The sequence below is a fragment of the Ursus maritimus genome, unplaced genomic scaffold, assembly GCF_017311325.1.
Source record: "Ursus maritimus isolate PB19 unplaced genomic scaffold, ASM1731132v1 scaffold_23, whole genome shotgun sequence".
Lineage (NCBI taxonomy): Eukaryota > Metazoa > Chordata > Mammalia > Carnivora > Ursidae > Ursus > Ursus maritimus.
Window position 1 is genome coordinate 32,631,536 of NW_024424786.1, and position 18,906 is coordinate 32,650,441.

At 36.9% G+C, this 18,906-nt stretch overlaps 1 protein-coding gene and 1 pseudogene across 1 annotated transcript; one reads left to right on the plus strand and one right to left on the minus strand.

The window, feature by feature from the left end:
* Positions 1–3,194: 3,194 nt before the first annotated feature.
* LOC103666183 lies at positions 3,195–4,132 on the minus strand (annotated as a pseudogene).
* A 12,898-nt stretch (positions 4,133–17,030) lies between these two features.
* LOC103666184 (olfactory receptor 4C46-like) lies at positions 17,031–18,394 on the plus strand. Its single transcript, XM_008694207.2, has one exon. The coding sequence runs from the start codon at positions 17,465–17,467 to the stop codon at positions 18,392–18,394; it is 930 nt and encodes a 309-aa protein (XP_008692429.1). The 5' UTR covers positions 17,031–17,464.
* Positions 18,395–18,906: the final 512 nt, after the last annotated feature.

Genomic DNA, 18,906 nt, shown 5'->3' on the forward strand with positions numbered 1-18,906 from the left:
ATCAGTGCTTCTTTTACTAACTTAATGAGTAAGAATAAAGCTTTTGCAGCTGTTAATAGACAGGTCAGGGACACATTTTTCAACAACTGGAGACTTCAAGCTCAGAAAGCCTGGATACAAGTTCTTTCTAGCCATACTATTGAGCACCTCTAAACAAAGTCTTTAAATTCTAAAACCCTAAAACAAAAGCAACCATTCCAATCACTTATAGGATATTCACCATACACCATGAATTCAACTAGGTATGTCATGTCAACTCTGTTCAAAATCACACCACAACCTGGTCCTAACCAGGTCTTCCTAACTGAGACCTTAATTTCCTGGCCACCATAATGCACCTGGTACGCCATACCCCTCAGAATCACCTATATGTGAGAACTTATTCTAACTATCAAGGCTCCGATATAGGAACTAGACAGAAATGTGGAGGCCCAAAGTTGAAGACAGGCCTTCCGTCCTCCTCCGACATAGTCCATTGTGAGGGCTGATTTTGCCTCTTCCAGTATTCTCGTCAACACCACTGACCCCCATGAATATGGTGTCTCATAAAATAGATATTTCAAAGAAATCAATTCCAAATACTTCATCCTTCACTCTGAACCTAAATCATCAACTTTTCAAGAGCATTTTGATTTTTCTTAGTGAATGATTTAGTTACAGTTAACTAAATCAACCCTCACAATGGAAGCCCTAAGCCAAATATAGGGTTGAGCAAAGGGTGAAGGGTCAGGTGAGGGTGCTGAGGCAGGAATTCACATAAAACTCTTTCAGCCACAGCTAGTTTGGGTCTCCAATTTTCCCCTTAGGCTCCTGGCAAGATATCTGAGCTACTTCCAGCCTGGTGTTTTCTGATAACACTGGGATGCAAAGAAAGAAACTGTATAAAAGATTTCATGGTGGATTAGAGATATTCCTCTAATTAAAAATGAGTTTTTAAGTTAGCAGTAAATTCCTATATAGATTGGGATGCCTGGATAGCCTAGTTGGTTAAGCATCTGCCATCAGCTCAGGTCCTGATCCCAGGGTTCTGGGATTGAGTCCAGCATAAGGCTCCTTGCTCCGCGGGTAGCCTGCTTCTGCCTGCTGCTCCCCCCTACTTGTGCTCTCCCTTTCCTTCTCAATCTCTCTCTCTGACAAGTAAATAAATAAAATCTTTAAAAATAATAAATCCCGATATAGGTGGATAGAATATACCTGACAAATTACTAAGTAAATGTAGTTTGCTATATTTAATTTCTCAGCTTTTTAAATAATGGCATCTAATTTTGCCAATAAAATCTTGTGGACCTTTGGGAAAAGAGAAGAGAATATAAGAGTAAAAGTTGTTTTCTTTTTGTTTATTTTCTTGTTTGTTTGTTTGTTTTGTTTTTTTAATCTTGTTGCAGGCATTCATTCCAATGGGTTGAGAATTTCCCTGACCTGTCCTGAAGAATTCCAAGAGTCCCCAGAGTCCCAGGCAATTCATGCACAGACACAAAGTACACACACAAGGGTACATGGCATTTATGTACTTTAAAAAAAGTCCAAAACACTTTGGAAAGAGTCTACATTAAGCCATCAAACAGAACTATGAATAACTTGTCAGAACTACTTCCTGTGGAGCAGACAAAATGTTTTCCCATCATATTCTGGAGACTTGCAAGGCTCTCAAAGGAAAAAGAAAATATTAATTTTATATGTGAAAATTTGTGAGAATTGAAACATCAAGCAAGTGGTGTCAGGTACTAGGACAATCACTACTACCTCCATGACTTACCTTTCATTTTGCCTTGGCTCTGGGGCCGAAGTAACTGAATCAAGCAAAGTTTGTGTGGAAGCAATGTGCTCATTCTGCTGAGAAAAGACAAGTTCCTGGGCAGAGAGAAATGTCCAGATAAATATAATTGTAAACACAGAGCTGAGAGTCAATGGACAAAAAGAGAACCAATGATTGAGAGAGCAGTGCCTCCTTAATGCAGAAAATAAAAATGTAAACATACTCTATGTATATATTATGTTCTCTATGGAGAACATATGTTAAATCCTTAGACTTTCTGACAGTACTTATTTTATTATTAATGCATGATTGTTCATGACACAAGGACAAGTTCTAGATATGTAAGAACGATGCATACAGTCAAAAAAAAAATAAGAAGGTATTATCCTAGAATTTAATTCAGTCACTATTTCTCTACATCTTAATTAATGCCAAGTTTATTGTTAGAAAAAAAAGAAAGAGATATACTCTTCCTGCTAATTCAAACAAGAAAAAAACACAGTTCACAAGAAGAAACACTTAGAGAGGACATAGGATTATTTGAAAGGGAGAAGACACACTGCTGAATAGCAACAAAAGAACAGGGCAGGAATCAGAAGGACTTCTGGTCTGTTGTATCTGCCAAGACTTCCTGAATAGGTCTACATGAGCTGTGTGAATTAGAGATACAACATGGGCCCTGGAGCATGGGGTGCGGGATCCTAAGCAGAGGAGATAGCTGAAATAGAGCCATAAAGCTGATAGATTCTAGAGTGCGTTTGGAGAATGTAGATGGACCTTGTAGCTGGTTGAAAGCATCCAGGCAATGGGACAAACAGAAGAAAATACAGGGAATGAGGGAAGTACATAACTTGACATTTCAATATGTATTTTCTGTGTTAAAACTTCACATGTGTTAGTCCAAGTGATATTATATCTTCATGAAGTGTAATATTACCCCATTTCATAGACACTCAAATAATTAAATTGCCAAGACCCAGAGATAAAAACTTTCAGAGTCATTATGTCCCCCAATCTCCCCTACCTCAAAGCCTGTCATTGTAACACCATACTTTCTTCTGATGTGATGACCTCTAATATTAGCAAGTTAGATCTGACCAATTTGGGGAGATTTATGATGAACAAGTGAGAAGGTTGGATTTTGTTCCAAGGAAAATAGGGTTCCATATACATTTTTTTGGCGAGAGCAATGATTTGATCAGAGGTCTGCTGTGGAAGGGTATTTTTGAGTTCCTCAAGTCCAAGTGCTCACACCGGGAACTAATTGGATCCTTCAAAGTGCAGATTGCAATCTGAGTTACCATGACTGCCTTCTTTGGCTCATAATAACTTCAGAGGTTATTCAGTCCAGCTCCCCAAAGAGAGTTTATATGTTTTCTATAATATCATCACAAATGATCAGTGCTCTGGGGACACAGAATTGAAAGCACAGTGAAAATCAGCCTATTGACTTGAATTCAGGATGTGCTGTTTTAGACCACACCTTCCCCATGGCGATTTTCATCTCCATGTTTCTCAGGGTATAGATGAGAGGATACAGCATGGGGGCAATCACAGTGTAAAACACTGAGATTTCCTTTTCCTTGTTCTCATTCCCTGCAGGTAGAACATAAGTATAGATACAGGGCACAAAGAATAAGACGACGAACATCATGTGAGAGCTGCAGTTGGAGTGAGCTTTGCGTCGCCCTGCAGAGGATCGTGACCTAAGATTATAAAATATGAGAATGTAAGAAGAAAACAGGACAAGAAAACGACAACTACCACCATTCCTGAATTTGCAATCACTAAGATATTAACAACATGAATGTCTTTGCCCACCAGTTTCAAAAGAGGCTTCACATCACATACGTAGTGATCTATCTGATTAGGACCACAGAAAGGTAAACTGAGTACCACCAGCAGTAGAGAAACAGAGTGCCAAAAACCCACACCCCAGGCCACGAAGATCAACATGTTACACCTCCGTCAGTTCATGATGACCGTGTAGTGCAGGGGCTTGACAATGGCAACATAGCTGTCTAAAGCCATGGACACCAAGATGAATATCTCCACGCCCGCCAGCAAGTGTTCAGTGAAGAGCTGCGTCATACAGTTGTTATAGGAAATGTTTTTTCTTGCTGCGCCTAAGTCCCTGATTAGCCTGGGGACCACAGTGGACGTGTAGCAGAGGTCCATGAGGGAAAGGTGACAGAGAAAGTAGTACATTGGTTGTTCGATTAGATGGCTGCAGGTGATCGTGAGTAAGATGATGAAGTTTCCCATTAAGACAGCCAGGTAGCAGAGCAGAAACAGGACAAGGAACAGTAGCTCTAGCTGCCTATTTCCCCACAGTCCCATGAAAACAAATTCTGTGACATTGTTTTGATTTTGCATGAGGTTGAGGGGAGTCCAGAGACACAATAGAAACTGTATTCATCTGTATGATACAGACAATACAACATTTTTAATAGTATTTTTTAAAAATTTTGGAGTACTTTTATACGAAAAAATATGTAGTTTACAGAGGAATTTTTGCACTTAATGTCTCAAATCTTTCTGGTTTAAGACCAATATCATTATTCAAATGATGTTTAATGAGAGCATACTAAATGGTGGGGATTTTTATGAACACTTTTCATGCATTTAACTCATAATAACCCAATAGTGACTCTTCTGATACTCATTCATATATGGAGGATCAAAAATTTGTGGGTTCAGATAATCATACCAGTTCATTCAGATATTAAGCAGTAAGCTAAGATGTGAGCCTGTATCTGATGCCAGATTCTATCCTCTTGAGAGCTATGCACATTATCCACTGACCGCATGGACTTCTGTTATCCACCTCCTTCAAAGATATGTTTTTTTCTATCTCTTCCATTAACACCAAAATAAGTGCAAGCAATTCTCTCCCTTTCCATTTCCTACTACTAATAATTAATAGAGTCCCAATCTAGCACTGCATTCTATGCCTTCAGGAGAACTAAATATTTATTCTTGACATAAAAACAAAATCAAGATTCTTAATCATAGCAGATAAATAACCTGAATTAGTTGATAACCAATCCAGTCACTCTCCTTCTTGGCAGTTTGGCCAAGATTCAGTTTGGTCAATACTCAGGAGAGGCAGGAAATGAGAACCGGAAGCACATCTGGGCAACTGGATAAAGGAACATGGTGTTATTATTATATAAAACTTTCCCTTTTCCCAAATCATTCTAAAGACACATTTTAGAGGTTGCTGTTTAAAATGTTAGAAAGACTGTGGAGAGGTAGTGTTTTCTGTTGACACATGAGGAACCCAAGGTGATTAAAGAACGTCCTGAATGTTGAACCACACAGTTAAGTAGTGCAGCCACTTAGAGACAGTAGATCTAGGAGAAGCTGATAAATATGCTGAACCATCGCCTTTTACCCATAACAAGTGTCTGCCCCAGCACAATCATGATTTGCCTAGAAAACTGTTAATGTCAATGAATTATTTTAATGGTCCAGTGGGGGAACAGTACGTGGAGGTGGACAGATCTCTCATCCAATGATCATGCAGGTGAGCATCCAGGCTCCTATGTCTTGTTACCTTTTTCTTGTTAGCCCTGAGCAATTCATTCTCTCTCATCCTCCTTCTCCAGCTGTAAGTGAAACTAAAAATACTGGATCCATTTGCCTTGTTCCAAGAGCAAGATGGAGTTCATCTGAGAATATGCAATGAAAGGTCTTAGGGCTCTAACTTGTCAAGTCCACAGAACAGAACTCCCAAAAATGTGTGGAGAGAAACAAACAGTTGTATAAGAAAATAGATGACAGGATGTTCTTCATCAGTTAATTGGTTTTACCTGTGGATTTTGTATTCTGCCACAATGGGATGGGTTGAAGATTTTATATTAGACATACCTTCAGGATAAAGAAAAAACATTGGCACTGGTGTAAGTTTGTTGTGGTTTCAACAGACCTTGACAAAGTCCTTCTTTATGTATCACTTGAGAATATCCAAGCCTAAACTTTCTTTATATGGATGAATAGGATCAATTAAAGGACATATATAAATCCCAAGGTAGATTTTCATTAAAATCGTAGAACAAAAACTAGAGAATCAAAACTGTAGGAAATGCAACCCTCGGTTTAGAGAGTGTCCTGAACATTGTGCATGACTGAACATCTCTTAACACAAAGTCCAGTGCTGCTCAACCTACCACATTTGAAATGAAAATATAGATCAATATAGAAAAAGATCCTATAGAGCAGCTCCCATAAACTTTCTGCTGGTAATCCCCTGGGGGGGGAAATCATCCATAGAACCCCCTCGTGCCTCTTTCTTTTCTTTCCCCTCCTTTATTCTTTCTCTCTCCCCTTCTCTTTCAAAGTGTCATACTGTACTCATCCTTATTGTACTCACCCATCTTTTTGTGACGATTTGAGATGTTAAGATGCCTGTAGGATGAGATGAACTGAAGTGAATGAGGTGGGCATTGTGAAGCAGTGTTAGGCTACTATCGACCTCAGAGCACATCAAATGAGGAACATCTGCTTCTGCACCATGGTTCATGGCAGGTAACTGAATCCAGGGAACTTGAACCATGGATAAAGGCGCTACTGTATCATTGTCCTTGTTTTGCAAATATGGAAACTTGATTCCAAGGTTGCACAAGTACTAAGAGGGACGTCTACATCTAAATCATTGGTTTAAACCATATAATTTCGAAGCTCATACTTTTTAAAATTATGCTTAGAAGTCTTTTCCCAAATACAAATAATCTTCCATTCAAAGAACATTTCAGGAAAACATTGTCGGGAATACCATGAATTAACTTATGAGTGGGCCCTGAGGGGAAAACTCCCACAGAGATTTATATCAGCCAATGTGTGTGTGATTACAATTTGAAAATAAAGCCCATATTATTATACTGGTCAAATAGATGGTCTTGAAGCTTTCTTGATTTATATCTTTTTTAAAAAAAAGCTTTATTTATTTATATTTTTTACTTATTTGAGAGAGAGAGTGAACAGAGAGAAGTTCAGCAGGAGAGAGTGAATCCTGAAGCAAACTGCATGCTGAGCCCTGAGCCCAACTCCAGCTGGATCCCAGGACCCAGATATCAGGACCTAAGCTGAAATCCAAAATTGGGTGCTTAAATGACTAAGCTACCCAGGCATCCCTTAATCTATCTCTTCATGGTTATTACTCAAATGACTCAATACTTTTGTGTGTAATGTGAATATCTATTTTTGTCTCTCTCCTCTCCTAGAATAATTTCTTCAAAGACTGGAGATATATATTATACGTACATATATATTTTTAATTGTTCACATCATCTAATGAGTTAAATATGCAAAGAAAGTATAGAAGAGTATTAATAATTTACTCATCTACATACAGTCAATGCCATTAGCATGAAGATGTTGAAATAATTCTCAATGGGTAATTACATCCAATGGAAACTTAGAGGTCATATACATTGTTTTCTGTTACTAGGTTTCATCTAATATTAGGGTCTCAGTTAGAATTTGGAAAATGCCACAATGCATAATTAGTTATTTTCCTTACTTTAGTGTGCTTTTGTCTTACATTGAGTAAATCAGGTTGACTAAATTGTAGCCCTTGATTCATAGCAGCAATTCTCATGGGTCACTCTAGGTCCATCTAAGTCTAATTTTATTTTATATTTTTTTCTGCATTGCACATTTCCACTTCTGGTTGCCGCTACTGTGCACCCACTGTACACGGTTGTCTTCAACTCCACTAGCCCCAGGATATTACACATTCCTTGTGATTTTCCTACAATTGTCCATATCTTGACTATAACCTCTTACAATACTATCCATAAAGTACGGCATTGGACTCTGTCTTCTTGCTGCATGACCCTGCCTCATGCATACACTTAGTAATCAAGCCTCCAAATGCATAAGGCAGGTTTAGATAAATCCACATGTAGAAAAATATGAGTCCACCTTCACAGTGGAGGATTTCAATGTTCCGTTCTCAATTATTATTGAGTAAAGTAGGCAGTAAGTCCAGAGGGCAGAAAAGATCAGACCAACAGAACTTAAATGCATATGGAGGTGTATAAAAATTATACATCTAACAAGGAGTATATGTTTTAGTATGCATAGAAATAATATACATAAAATTGATATTTAGGTCATTTTAAAAAGCCACACCATATTTTAAGGAAGTAACATTATACAAAACTCTGAGCACAATAAAAGGTCTAATTAGTAGATGTAGAACTAGATATATATAGATATGAATACAAATAAACACACAAATACAATATTGGAAATTAAAATTATACTCTGCAAAATAGCTAATTTGTTAAGAAATAAATCACACCGGAAATTTAAAAATCTACTTATACTTGAAATATAAGGAACATATTACCTGTCAAAGTTTATAGGATACAGGAAGAGTGGTACTTTTAAAGAAAATCCTTAATATTTTCATTAGAAAAAAAGAAAATCTGAAAAAAATCTATCTTTAGAAGACAGGAGCACAACAAAAAATAATATGAAAAACATAAGGCAAATCAAAGTGAAAATTAAAAAGAAACAAAAAAATACCAAAAAAAGAGCAACAAATTTTCATACTGTATCTTTGAGAAAACCTTTCAAAATAGGTAACGTTTTAGCAATATGGATCATTATAAAAGAAAAAAGATAAACATATAATATTAATGATGGATAATATACCTACTGATACAAAGGGAAAGAAAAAATATAAAATATTATCAACAGCTACATGCCAATAATTTTGAAAGCATAAACAGAAAAAGATGTATCTACAAAATATTATATCAAAACTGACTCCAGAAGAATTACAAAAGACAGCTAGTGTATAACTAGCAAAATTAAAATTAATTTAAAATATTCCTGTAAAAGAAACACTAGTCTCAAATGGGTTTATAAATTTTTTTAAGGATTTTATTCATTTATTAGAGAGGGAGACTGAACAAAAAAGCACAAGCTGGGGGAGGGGTGGGAGGAGAGGAGGAAGCAGATTCCCTGCTGAGCAAGGAGCCAGATGTGGGGTTTGATCCCAGGACCCTGAGATCATGACCTAAGCTGAAGGCAGACACTTAACCAACTGAGCCACCCAGGCACCTGAGGATTTATAACATTTTACCATAGTTTTCAAAAATAGACTTTCCCACTCTTTTACAGTTTTTCATAGATGGCTAAAAATCAAACTAGCATTAATTCATTTTGCAAGGCTATTGTTAGAAGGAAATATAGTTAATCACTGATCCTTTTCCCTCTGAAATTGACTGTAGAAAGTCTTAACAAAATATTAAATTATTTTAACTTTGTATAAAAATTAACATTCCATTACCAAGTTTTATCCAAGATATTCTTTAATAGTTTATTAGAAACTTGATAAATATATCCACCAAACTGGAAACTAAAAGCAGAGAAAACAGATCATTATTTCAATAAATGCAGAAAAAGTATGTGATAAACTAATATGTTCATTACATAAATGTTTACCAATACCCAAACTCAAAAGGATATTAAAATAAAAAGAAACTGGCTTACTACTAAAAATATATTTCTTAAAACCCCTACTAAAAACATTTTCCTAATGGGAATAAGTTAAATACATTCTCTTTAACATCAAGAACGAGACAAATAGCTCATTTCTATCACCATTTCTACACAACCCTGTAATGCAGCATGAGACAAAAATCTGATCTGTAAAATTTCGACAGGGGGAAATAAAACTGGTATTATTTGCAGATGACATGATCATTCACATACAAAATCCAAAGATTCATAAATATTTGAAATAGCAGAGATGCATTGTGCCTGACCATGAGAATAATATACAATATTCAATTAATGATGTAATTAAAATAGACACAATTTACACTAGTATTAGATAATGAAATACAAGTAACCAAGATTTTCTTTAATTTGCTGTGTAGTGTTCTGTTGTTTGGCTCTGCCACAATTTGCTCGCTCACTTACCTACCAGCAAACTGAGATTATTTACATTTCTGGCTATTACAAATAAAGCTGTTAGTAGCATTCTTGTAAAAACTTTGTATGTACGTATGCTTTTATTACTGTTGCACAAATGCCAGTGGAGTGTTTGGGTCATATGTTCGGTGTCTGTTTAGCTATTTAAATTACTGCTGAGCCATTTCCCAAAGTTTAGGAACTATTAAGTCTAAGAGGAATGTGACACAACCAGTGGAATGATTAATGAAGAAAGAAGCTGATACATTTTGGGGAGAGAATATTGTGGAATTTTAACCTACCCACCATTTCCTACTTCCCAGGTCAATGGCAGCCATGAGGATGGTCGCCGACATTCCTCATGGGGCTGCTGGTGTCAGAGGGAACAATACAGACCCTGAGCTCAAAGGATCCTGATGGTATGTTTTGCATTTGGTGGCTTCACAAAGAATTGGCTCACTGACTTGATTTTGCTTCATCTGCCTGAGAGACTTCCCAGGGCTGGAGAGGCCAGCACGGTAGATTTTATCCACATCATTTGAGGCAAATATTCTCATCACGACTGCCTGATGCAAGGTATAAGATCAGGACAGCGACAAATAGACTGAAAACTCTGCAGAGAATGAGGCTTGGGACTGAGATACATGTGAGAACAAGGGCCAGGAGAACCACCTGGGTATATTCCAGGGAATCTAGAGGACCATCCGTACATGCCCAGGGCTGGATGCATATTTAGAAAAGATCAAGACACTAAAGTGGTCACCACTCAATGACCTTGCCGCTCTATGAAAGCAGGAAGTGAAGGCTAAGGCAGAGTTTAAATAGCCTGGCAAAGGACAGGCATACCTCGGGTATTGCCAATTCAGTTTCAGACGTCTGCAATAAAGCACATAGCACAATAAAGTGAGGCAACAAATATTTGGTTTCCCAGTGCATATCAAAGTTATATTTACACTATACTGCAGTCTTTAAAGTGTGCAATAGCATGATGACTAAAAAAAATAATGTTTCTTTTAATATAAACATTACATTTCTAAATACTGCTAACCATCATTTGAGCTTTCAGCAAGTTGGAATATCGTTGCTGGTGGGGGTTCTTTCCTTGATGTTAATGGCTGCTGGGTGATGAGGGGGGTGGTTGCTGAAGGTTGGGGTAGCTGTTCATTTTCTTAAAATAACAATGAGTTTTGTTGCATTGATTGAGTCTTCCTTTCACCAATGGGTTCTCTGTAGCATGAGATTCTGTTTGGTAGCATTTTACCCACAGCCAGACCTTCTTTCAAAACTGGGGCCGATCTTCTCAAATCCTGCTGGTACTTTATCTACCAATTTTTTGCACTATTCTAAATCCTTTGTTGTCATTTCAATAATCTCCACAGCATCTTCACCAGGAGTAGATTTCATCTCAAGAAACCACTTTCTTTGCTTGTCCATAAAAAGCAACTCCTCATATATTAAAATTTAATCATGAAATGATGGCAATTTAGTCACATCCTCAGGCTCCGGTTCTGATTTTCGTTCTCTTGCTATTTTTACCACATCTGCAGTGATTTCCAGCACTGAACTCTTGGACCCTTCAAAGTCATTCATGAGAGTTAGAATCAACTTCTTTCCAAAGTCCTATTAATGTTGATATTTTAATCTGTTCCCATGAATTACAAATGTTCTTAATGGCATCTGGGGTGATGAATTCTTTTCAGAAGGTTTTCAGTTTATTTTGCCCAGATCCATTAAAGGAATCCCTATCTATAGCAGCTATAGCATTATAAAATGTTTTCCTTAAATAATAAGACTTGAAAGCCAAAACTACTCCTTGATCCATGGGCCTGAACAATGGATGCTATGTCAGCAGGCATGAGAATGTGAATATCGTTGGATATGTGCATCAGAGCTCTTGGGTGCCCAGGTGCGTTGTGAATGAGCAGTCATATTTGGAAAGGCATCTTCTTCTTTTTTTTTTTTTTTTCCTGAACATCATTTCCCAAGAGTGGGTTTAAATATTCAGTAAACCATGTTGTAAACAGATGTGCTGCCATTCAGCCTTTGTTGTTCTACTAATGGAACATAAGCCAAGTAGATTTAGCCTAATTCCTAAGGACTCCAGGATTTTCAGAATGGTAAATGAACATTTTCTTTATCTGTTCTTCATCGATGGACAGTAAGGTTGGTTCCATTTCTTAATTTTGTAACTAATTCTGCAATGGAAGATTGAAAGATTGTTACATGAAAAAGTACAAAATACTTTTGAAACTAATTAAAGAAGACCTAATGAAATAGAAATATAGCTCATATTCATGGATTAGAGAACTATAACATAATTAAGATGGCAAAATTCCTCAAGTCATCTACAGATTCCATGCAAACCCTGTGAAGATATCAATAGCTTTTTTTTTTTTTGTCAAATGGGAAAGTTGGTCCCAAAATTTATATGGCACTGCTTGGATCCGTGAAGAAAAATAATACAAATTCTACACAAAGTCTTTCAGAAAATAGAGAGACTACTACACAATTAATTATATGAAGCCAGCATTCACTAAATGCCAAGTCATATTATAGGAAAAATATGGCAAATATCCCTTTTGAATCCACAACCAAAGATATTACACAAAATACAAGTAAAACAAACCCATCAATGTTTCTTAAAACATTATTGACCATGATGATGTGGAACTTATTCAAGGCATAAAAGGTTAATTTAACATTTAAAAATCAGTGTAATTCACTAAGTTAACAGAATGAAAGAGAATCACAAGGTCATTTCAATTGATGTAAAAGTTATTTGGTAAATTTCAATTGATATGATTAAAAAAGACTTTAACAAATGAAGAATAAAAAGGAACTTGTTCAGCTTGATAAGAAGCATATCTATAAAACCTACAAGCACCATAGTATATCATAGTAAATTCTTTCTAGGATTGGAACAAGTCAAGCATGTCCACTCATCATTTCTTTTCTTCAATGACCCTTACATTCTATCTATTGCAATAAGATGAGAAGAAGAAATAAAGACATACAGATTGGATAGGAAGAGGCAAATTGCAAAAATATATTTATGTGCAGATGACATGATTGTACAGGTAGAAAACGCTAAGTGCCCTACAAAAATTCTAATGGACCTATTTGGTTAATTTAACAAGGTCACAAGATACAATGTAACTACAAATCTCCATACATATTTCTATAATTGCAACATTCAAAAATTAAAATTAGAAACAATACTATGGGGTGCCTGGATAGCTCAGTCAGTTAGCAGCTGTCTTCGGTTCAGGTCATGATTCCAGGGTCCAAAGATGGAGTCCCACATGGGGCTCCTTGCTCAGTGGGGAGCCTGCTTCTCCCTCTGCCTGCTGCTCCCCTGCTTGTACTCTCTCTCTCTATCTGTCAAATAAATAAAAAAATCTTAAAAAAGGGGCGCCCGGGTGGCACAGGGTTTAAGCGTCTGCCTTTGGCTCAGGGAGTGATCCCGGCATTATGGGATCGAGCTCCACATCAGACTCCTCCGCTATGAGCCTGCTTCTTCCTCTCCCACTCCCCCTGCTTGTGTTCCCTCTCTCGCTGGCTGTCTCTATCTCTGTCAAATAAATAAATAAAATCTTTAAAAAAAAAAATCTTAAAAAAAAAAAACACTACATGTAGAATACCATTTTAAAACAAAATTTGAAGGGCGCCAAGTGGCTCTGTTCTTTGTCAATACACTTCCAATTACAACCTCAACAATATTTTTAAAGAAATTAACAATTCTATTTTGAAATTTATATAGAAATACACAAATTTAAAGGAATCTGGATGATTAAATCATTTTCAAAGAAAAAAAAACAACCACAACTATTCTGAATGTTTAATCTATTTAAATTCAAAAATTGGTATAAAGTTCCCATAATGCATGCTGTGTGGTATTGCATAGGGATAATATTGAGACCTTGAAACCAATAAAATGCCCAGACATAGGCCTAATTATATGAATTTTTACAAAGATGTCAAGTAATTCAATGGGAAAAGTGTAGATTTTTCCAGAAATTACACTGGATCAGTTGGATATCCATAATGAGAAATAAAAAAAAAAAAATCTAAAATACAACCTCACCTCATACCATACACAAAAATTAACTCAAAATGAGTCAGAAGCTTACATGTTAAAGCTAAATCCATAAAAATTCTTGAAGAAATCTTTTTGACCTTGGGGTAGATCAATATTTATTAGATACAAAACAAAATCATGAACCTTAAATAAATTAGAAATTGGAATTTGTCAAAGTTTTAAAACTCAGTGCATATCAGGTAACACCATTTTTTAAAAACGAAGAGGCAATCTATGGACTAGGTGGAAGTTTTGTGTATATGTATACACAAAATTGTGTGTATTTATATTTATTATTGTGTGTGTATGTAAGTGTGTATATATATATATATATATATATATCTGTATTATATCACCTGTATTATATGTAAAGAACATTTGTAACTTAGTCATAAGGAAACAAGAATCCTTATTTTAAGTTATGCAAAGGACTTGAACAAAACTACACAAAAGAAGGTTTACAAATGGGCAATAATAGGATGAAAAAAATCAAAACACCATCAGTTATCAAGAAAAGCAAACTAAAACCACAACAGTACATCACCACACATCTAGAAGGACTCGAAGGAAATGACTAAGAGTGCCAAGTGATGAAGATGTGGAACAAGTGAGACTCTTCTTGTGTTTTCATGTCTGTCCACAATTTTAATGTTGCTTAGTATTCCATACTGGCCAAACCATGAATACTAAAGATGACTCACTGGAGCCTTTGAGTGCTTCTATTTACTTCCTGCTTCATGATGAATGTGAAAAAAAAAGAACAAAAATAAAAACAAAAAACAAAAAACAAACAGTTTTGGAGTCAGGAATTTTAAAACAGCTGCCATTGATTTCATGCCCTCCCTGCTCTAGCTCTCAAGCAAGTAGCAGGTTCCAGAATAGTTTTATTATTGCTAAGGAGGCAGAAGTTCTCTCTGTGACGTGAGTCAACAAGTTCACGACATCACAGGGCCCCACACTAGAATTATGCAATTTTAATATTTACTTGATATTCAGCTTTCTTAGGGTTCACTTAGAGAAAGGGGATTCTTACATCTGGGTTCCAAGTACAGGGAATGCATTTCCCTATTCAAAACTGGATGTTTGTCAATCCTGTCTCTTCAGCATGGTTTCTAAGACAAAGCCTTTCTGTCAGAGGAGATAATTAATACCTGGGAGAGAAAGTAGCACACCAAGACAAGATCCTTGAGCCTTTAAGGAAACCATAAATATCCATGCAGTGCAAGGTGAAAATGGTTTTTGTTGATCACATTTGCAGAGCAAGATTCGGAAGGTTAGAATGAGCCTTATGAATGTGTTTACTCCATACTTCTTGCCCCTTGGCTATGGGACCAGACCCATCGGTAGGTGATTTCTCAACAGTGTTTCAAAAGAATGCATTCTAAAGTCAAATCCCAAGTCTTGTGTAAAAAATTGTTGAGGCTTTCAGTGAGAAGGGAAGATTTTTTTTTTTTTAAGATTTTATGTATTTATTTGACAGAGATAGAGACAGCCAGTGAGAGAGGGAACACAAGCAGGGGGAGTGGGAGAGGAAGAAGCAGGTTCATAGCAGAGGAGCCTGATGTGGGACTCGATCCCATAATGCCGGGATCACTCCCTGAGCCGAAGGCAGACGCTTAACCGCTGTGCCACCCAGGCGCCCCAGAAGGGAAGCTTTGATTGATAAAAACTTTCTTAAACACTTGATTTGATATCAAATTATTTGAACAGTCTCTTCCTGAGTGTGTCTTATCTTTCATATTGAAAGTTACTTATCTAAGAAGAGATCAGTTTCAAGATGGGCTTATTTCTGAACACCCTCAAACATCATTAAGATCTTCTAAGTCTGTAAGGTAAGTTTTTATTATTGCTGATGTATCTTAAACATTGTTCCTTCCCATATACATTAATCATTGTTTCAGTCCCTTCAAATATAGTATTAGAGTATTCCATCTCACCTCAGCTCTTCAAAGGACAGTTGGTAAATATCATTCATCTAAGCTGACAAATAAACAATTTAAAAAATCAAGAAATTGAAGCCAGTTGTAGGACCCTGGTCTTTGTCACCAAACGGCATGTTTTTGCAATGAGACATCTAGTTTAATCATCTAGACTACTCATGAGAGTGAAAACAAAATGTAAATGCACTTCTCACATAGAAGAGACTTCATTATGAATAATAAATGATGTATGTCATCAGCTGTGTAGTCCAAGCAGGAATGGAGAATTCTTTCTGGTAACAAAGGCCACAGATAATTGAGTCTGTATGCCTTCTTATAAAGTAAAATTGAAGAGGATTCTTCCTGAACTTCTTGCACAGTTAAATTATTGCCTATGGCAAATTGAGAGAGAGAGAGAGAGAGAGAGAAGAGAGCAGGAGGAGGGTGAGGGGCAAAGGAATGGGGAGAAGCAGGCTCCCCACTGAGCAGGGAGCCTGATGCTGGGCTAGATCCCTGGACCCTGAGATCATGACCTGAGTCAGAGGCAGATGCTTCACTACTGAGCCACTCAGGTGCCCCAAGCAATTATAATTATCGTGGTCATATAAAGAGGAGATTACTAGCTCAATGTTGTTAATTATGACAATACAGGGCATGGGTAAGAATTTGGAGGAAAAACACGAACTAAGTAGAATCTGAACTAATCTTGGTTCTGCCCTTAATTAGCATCTGGATCTTGGCAGGATCTTTAACTTCTCCATGTTTCTATCACATAATGTATAAAAGAGGTATAAAAGCAATAGCAAGAAATATCTTACAGGTTTGTGGTGGGGATTAAATCTGCAAACGTCTGCAAAAACACTCAGAGCCACTAAATAATCAATTTCAGTTAATATTATTAGTGTTATTAGTACCATCATCCTAAGTCTCTGAGACTGTTTCCTCATCTCCAAATGGATGAAATAATACCAAGCACACAGGTTATCAGTATTCAGGGACCTTGTGTTCAGATCACACGCTACTCTGCCATGAACAAAGCAATCAATTAATAAAGTGTGTATATGTGTCTCTATCTATATCTGTATATATATCGTTAGTAATCATGATGTTATTGTACTTAGACAATAAGCATTATCTTTATAGCAGCTTTTGCATACTTTACATACACACCAGCAATGCCTTGTTACTCCTATGTAAACTATTATAAATAATATCTTGACTGGGGTTTGAATTTTTGGTCTCCAATCTCTTACTGAACCTCACCCCACTTCATCCAAGGTACATGAAGATCTTCATTAAAATTATATCCCTTATTCCCCCATCCTCAAATTCCTCTTCACTTTCCCACCTTATATTCTCAACATCTGCCCATCGTTCCCCATTTCCTAAGGATAGAGGGAATATTTCTTAACCTTGTCTTCATAGCCTGTGCATCATAAACGATTGCCTTTTCTTTCTTAGCTGCAACTATGTATAGGATCTGCCACTTCATGTTGGGCTTAGTCCCCTCGGATGATGAAGAGTGCACAGATGATCTCCTGCCTGTGAGTTTACAAATTCCTAATGTCCAAACTCAACAGAAACTGCAACCATGAGATAAGTCAAATAGTCTTAATGATATACAACTTATTTTCTCTCTCAAAAATCCTCATGAAAATCCACAACTCAATAGAATCTAGGTATTTATTATTTACTAGATGAATAATCTTAATAAATTCAAGGTCACATTATTCAAAATGGATTTTTTTCAGGTAATGCAATTAAGCATAAAATGAAATAATGGAGAATAGGAACAATGTGACAGAGTTTGTTCTACTGGGGCTCACAGAGAATCCAAAGATGCAAAAAATCATATTTGTTGTGTTTTTGGTGATTTACATCGTCTCTGTGGTAGGAAATGTGCTCACCGTGGTCATTATCACTGCCAGCCCATTATTGGGGACCCCCATGTACTATTTCCTGGCCTATCTCTCCCTCATTGATGCCTGCTATTCTTCTGTTAATAATCCTAAACTGATCGTAGATTCACTCCGTGAAAAGAAGACCACCACATTCAATGCATGTATGACCCAAATTTTGGGGGAACATTTCTTTGGAGGTGCTGATATCATCCTGCTTACCGTGATGGCCTATGACCGCTATGTGGCCATCTGCAAGCCATTGCACTACATGACCATCATGAATCGGCAGGTGTGTGGCCTGCTAATAGGAGTGGTGTGGGTGGGAGGCTTTCTTCATGCAACCATACAGATCCTCTTTATCATCCCTTTACCCTTCTGTGGCCCTAATGTCATAGATCACTTTATGTGTGATCTGAACCCTTTGCTCAATCTTGCCTGCACTGACACCCACACTCTAGGGCTCTTCGTTGCTGCCAACAGTGGTTTCCTCTGTGTCTTAGGCTTCTTCCTCTTGATCGTCTCCTATGGGGTCATTCTGCTTTCCCTAAAGAACCACAGCCCGGAGGCGAGACGCAAAGCCCTCTCCACCTGTGTCTCCCACATCACAGTGGTCGTCCTATTCTTCGTGCCCTGCATATTTATGTACATGAGACCTGCAGCTAATTTATATATTGATAAAGCAGTTGCTGTGTTCTATACTATGATAACGCCCATGTTAAACCCCTTAATCTATGCCTTGAGAAATGACCAGATGAAAAATGCCATTAGGAAATTGTTTAGTAGGAAAGTTATTTTAGGTGAGAAATAAGTATTACAGAAGCTCAAAATAGATGCAATGGTAACAAAAATCAAAAGGACATTTTAGATGATCTCAGCAAGGAATATGTAGCAAATAAAGAAAGTAATAAACTGCTATGACTGATAGAGTGGAGGAGAAATGAGTGGAAGAAAGAGAAAACCTTACCACACACTAAGCTACAAACTATATATATATATATATATATGACAATTCTCGTTTTTATACAACAGGGCAGATGATGACATGTTGCCTATAAAATTATGGTATAAAATGATCTAGGGTTATAAAAGCAAATAGCCATTTAACCTCTGAGGTGTAACAAAGATTGTCCCAAGTTTGCAAATTTCCTTGTAGACTTTAGAGTCTTTTTGAATTGGTTATGTCCCCCACCTTAGGCTGGTAACCAATTACAAAGAATGATGGATCAAAGTACGTGAACATCTTATTTTTTGAGAGGAATAGTCACAACCACAGAATACTTGACTACTAGTTAAAAAATAGTTACTATAAGGTAGCATAAT

Excerpts from the sequence above, each read along its gene's own strand:
- LOC103666184 (XM_008694207.2), top strand. The coding sequence starts at position 17,465 with ATGGAGAATAGGAACAATGTGACAGAGTTTGTTCTACTGGGGCTCACA.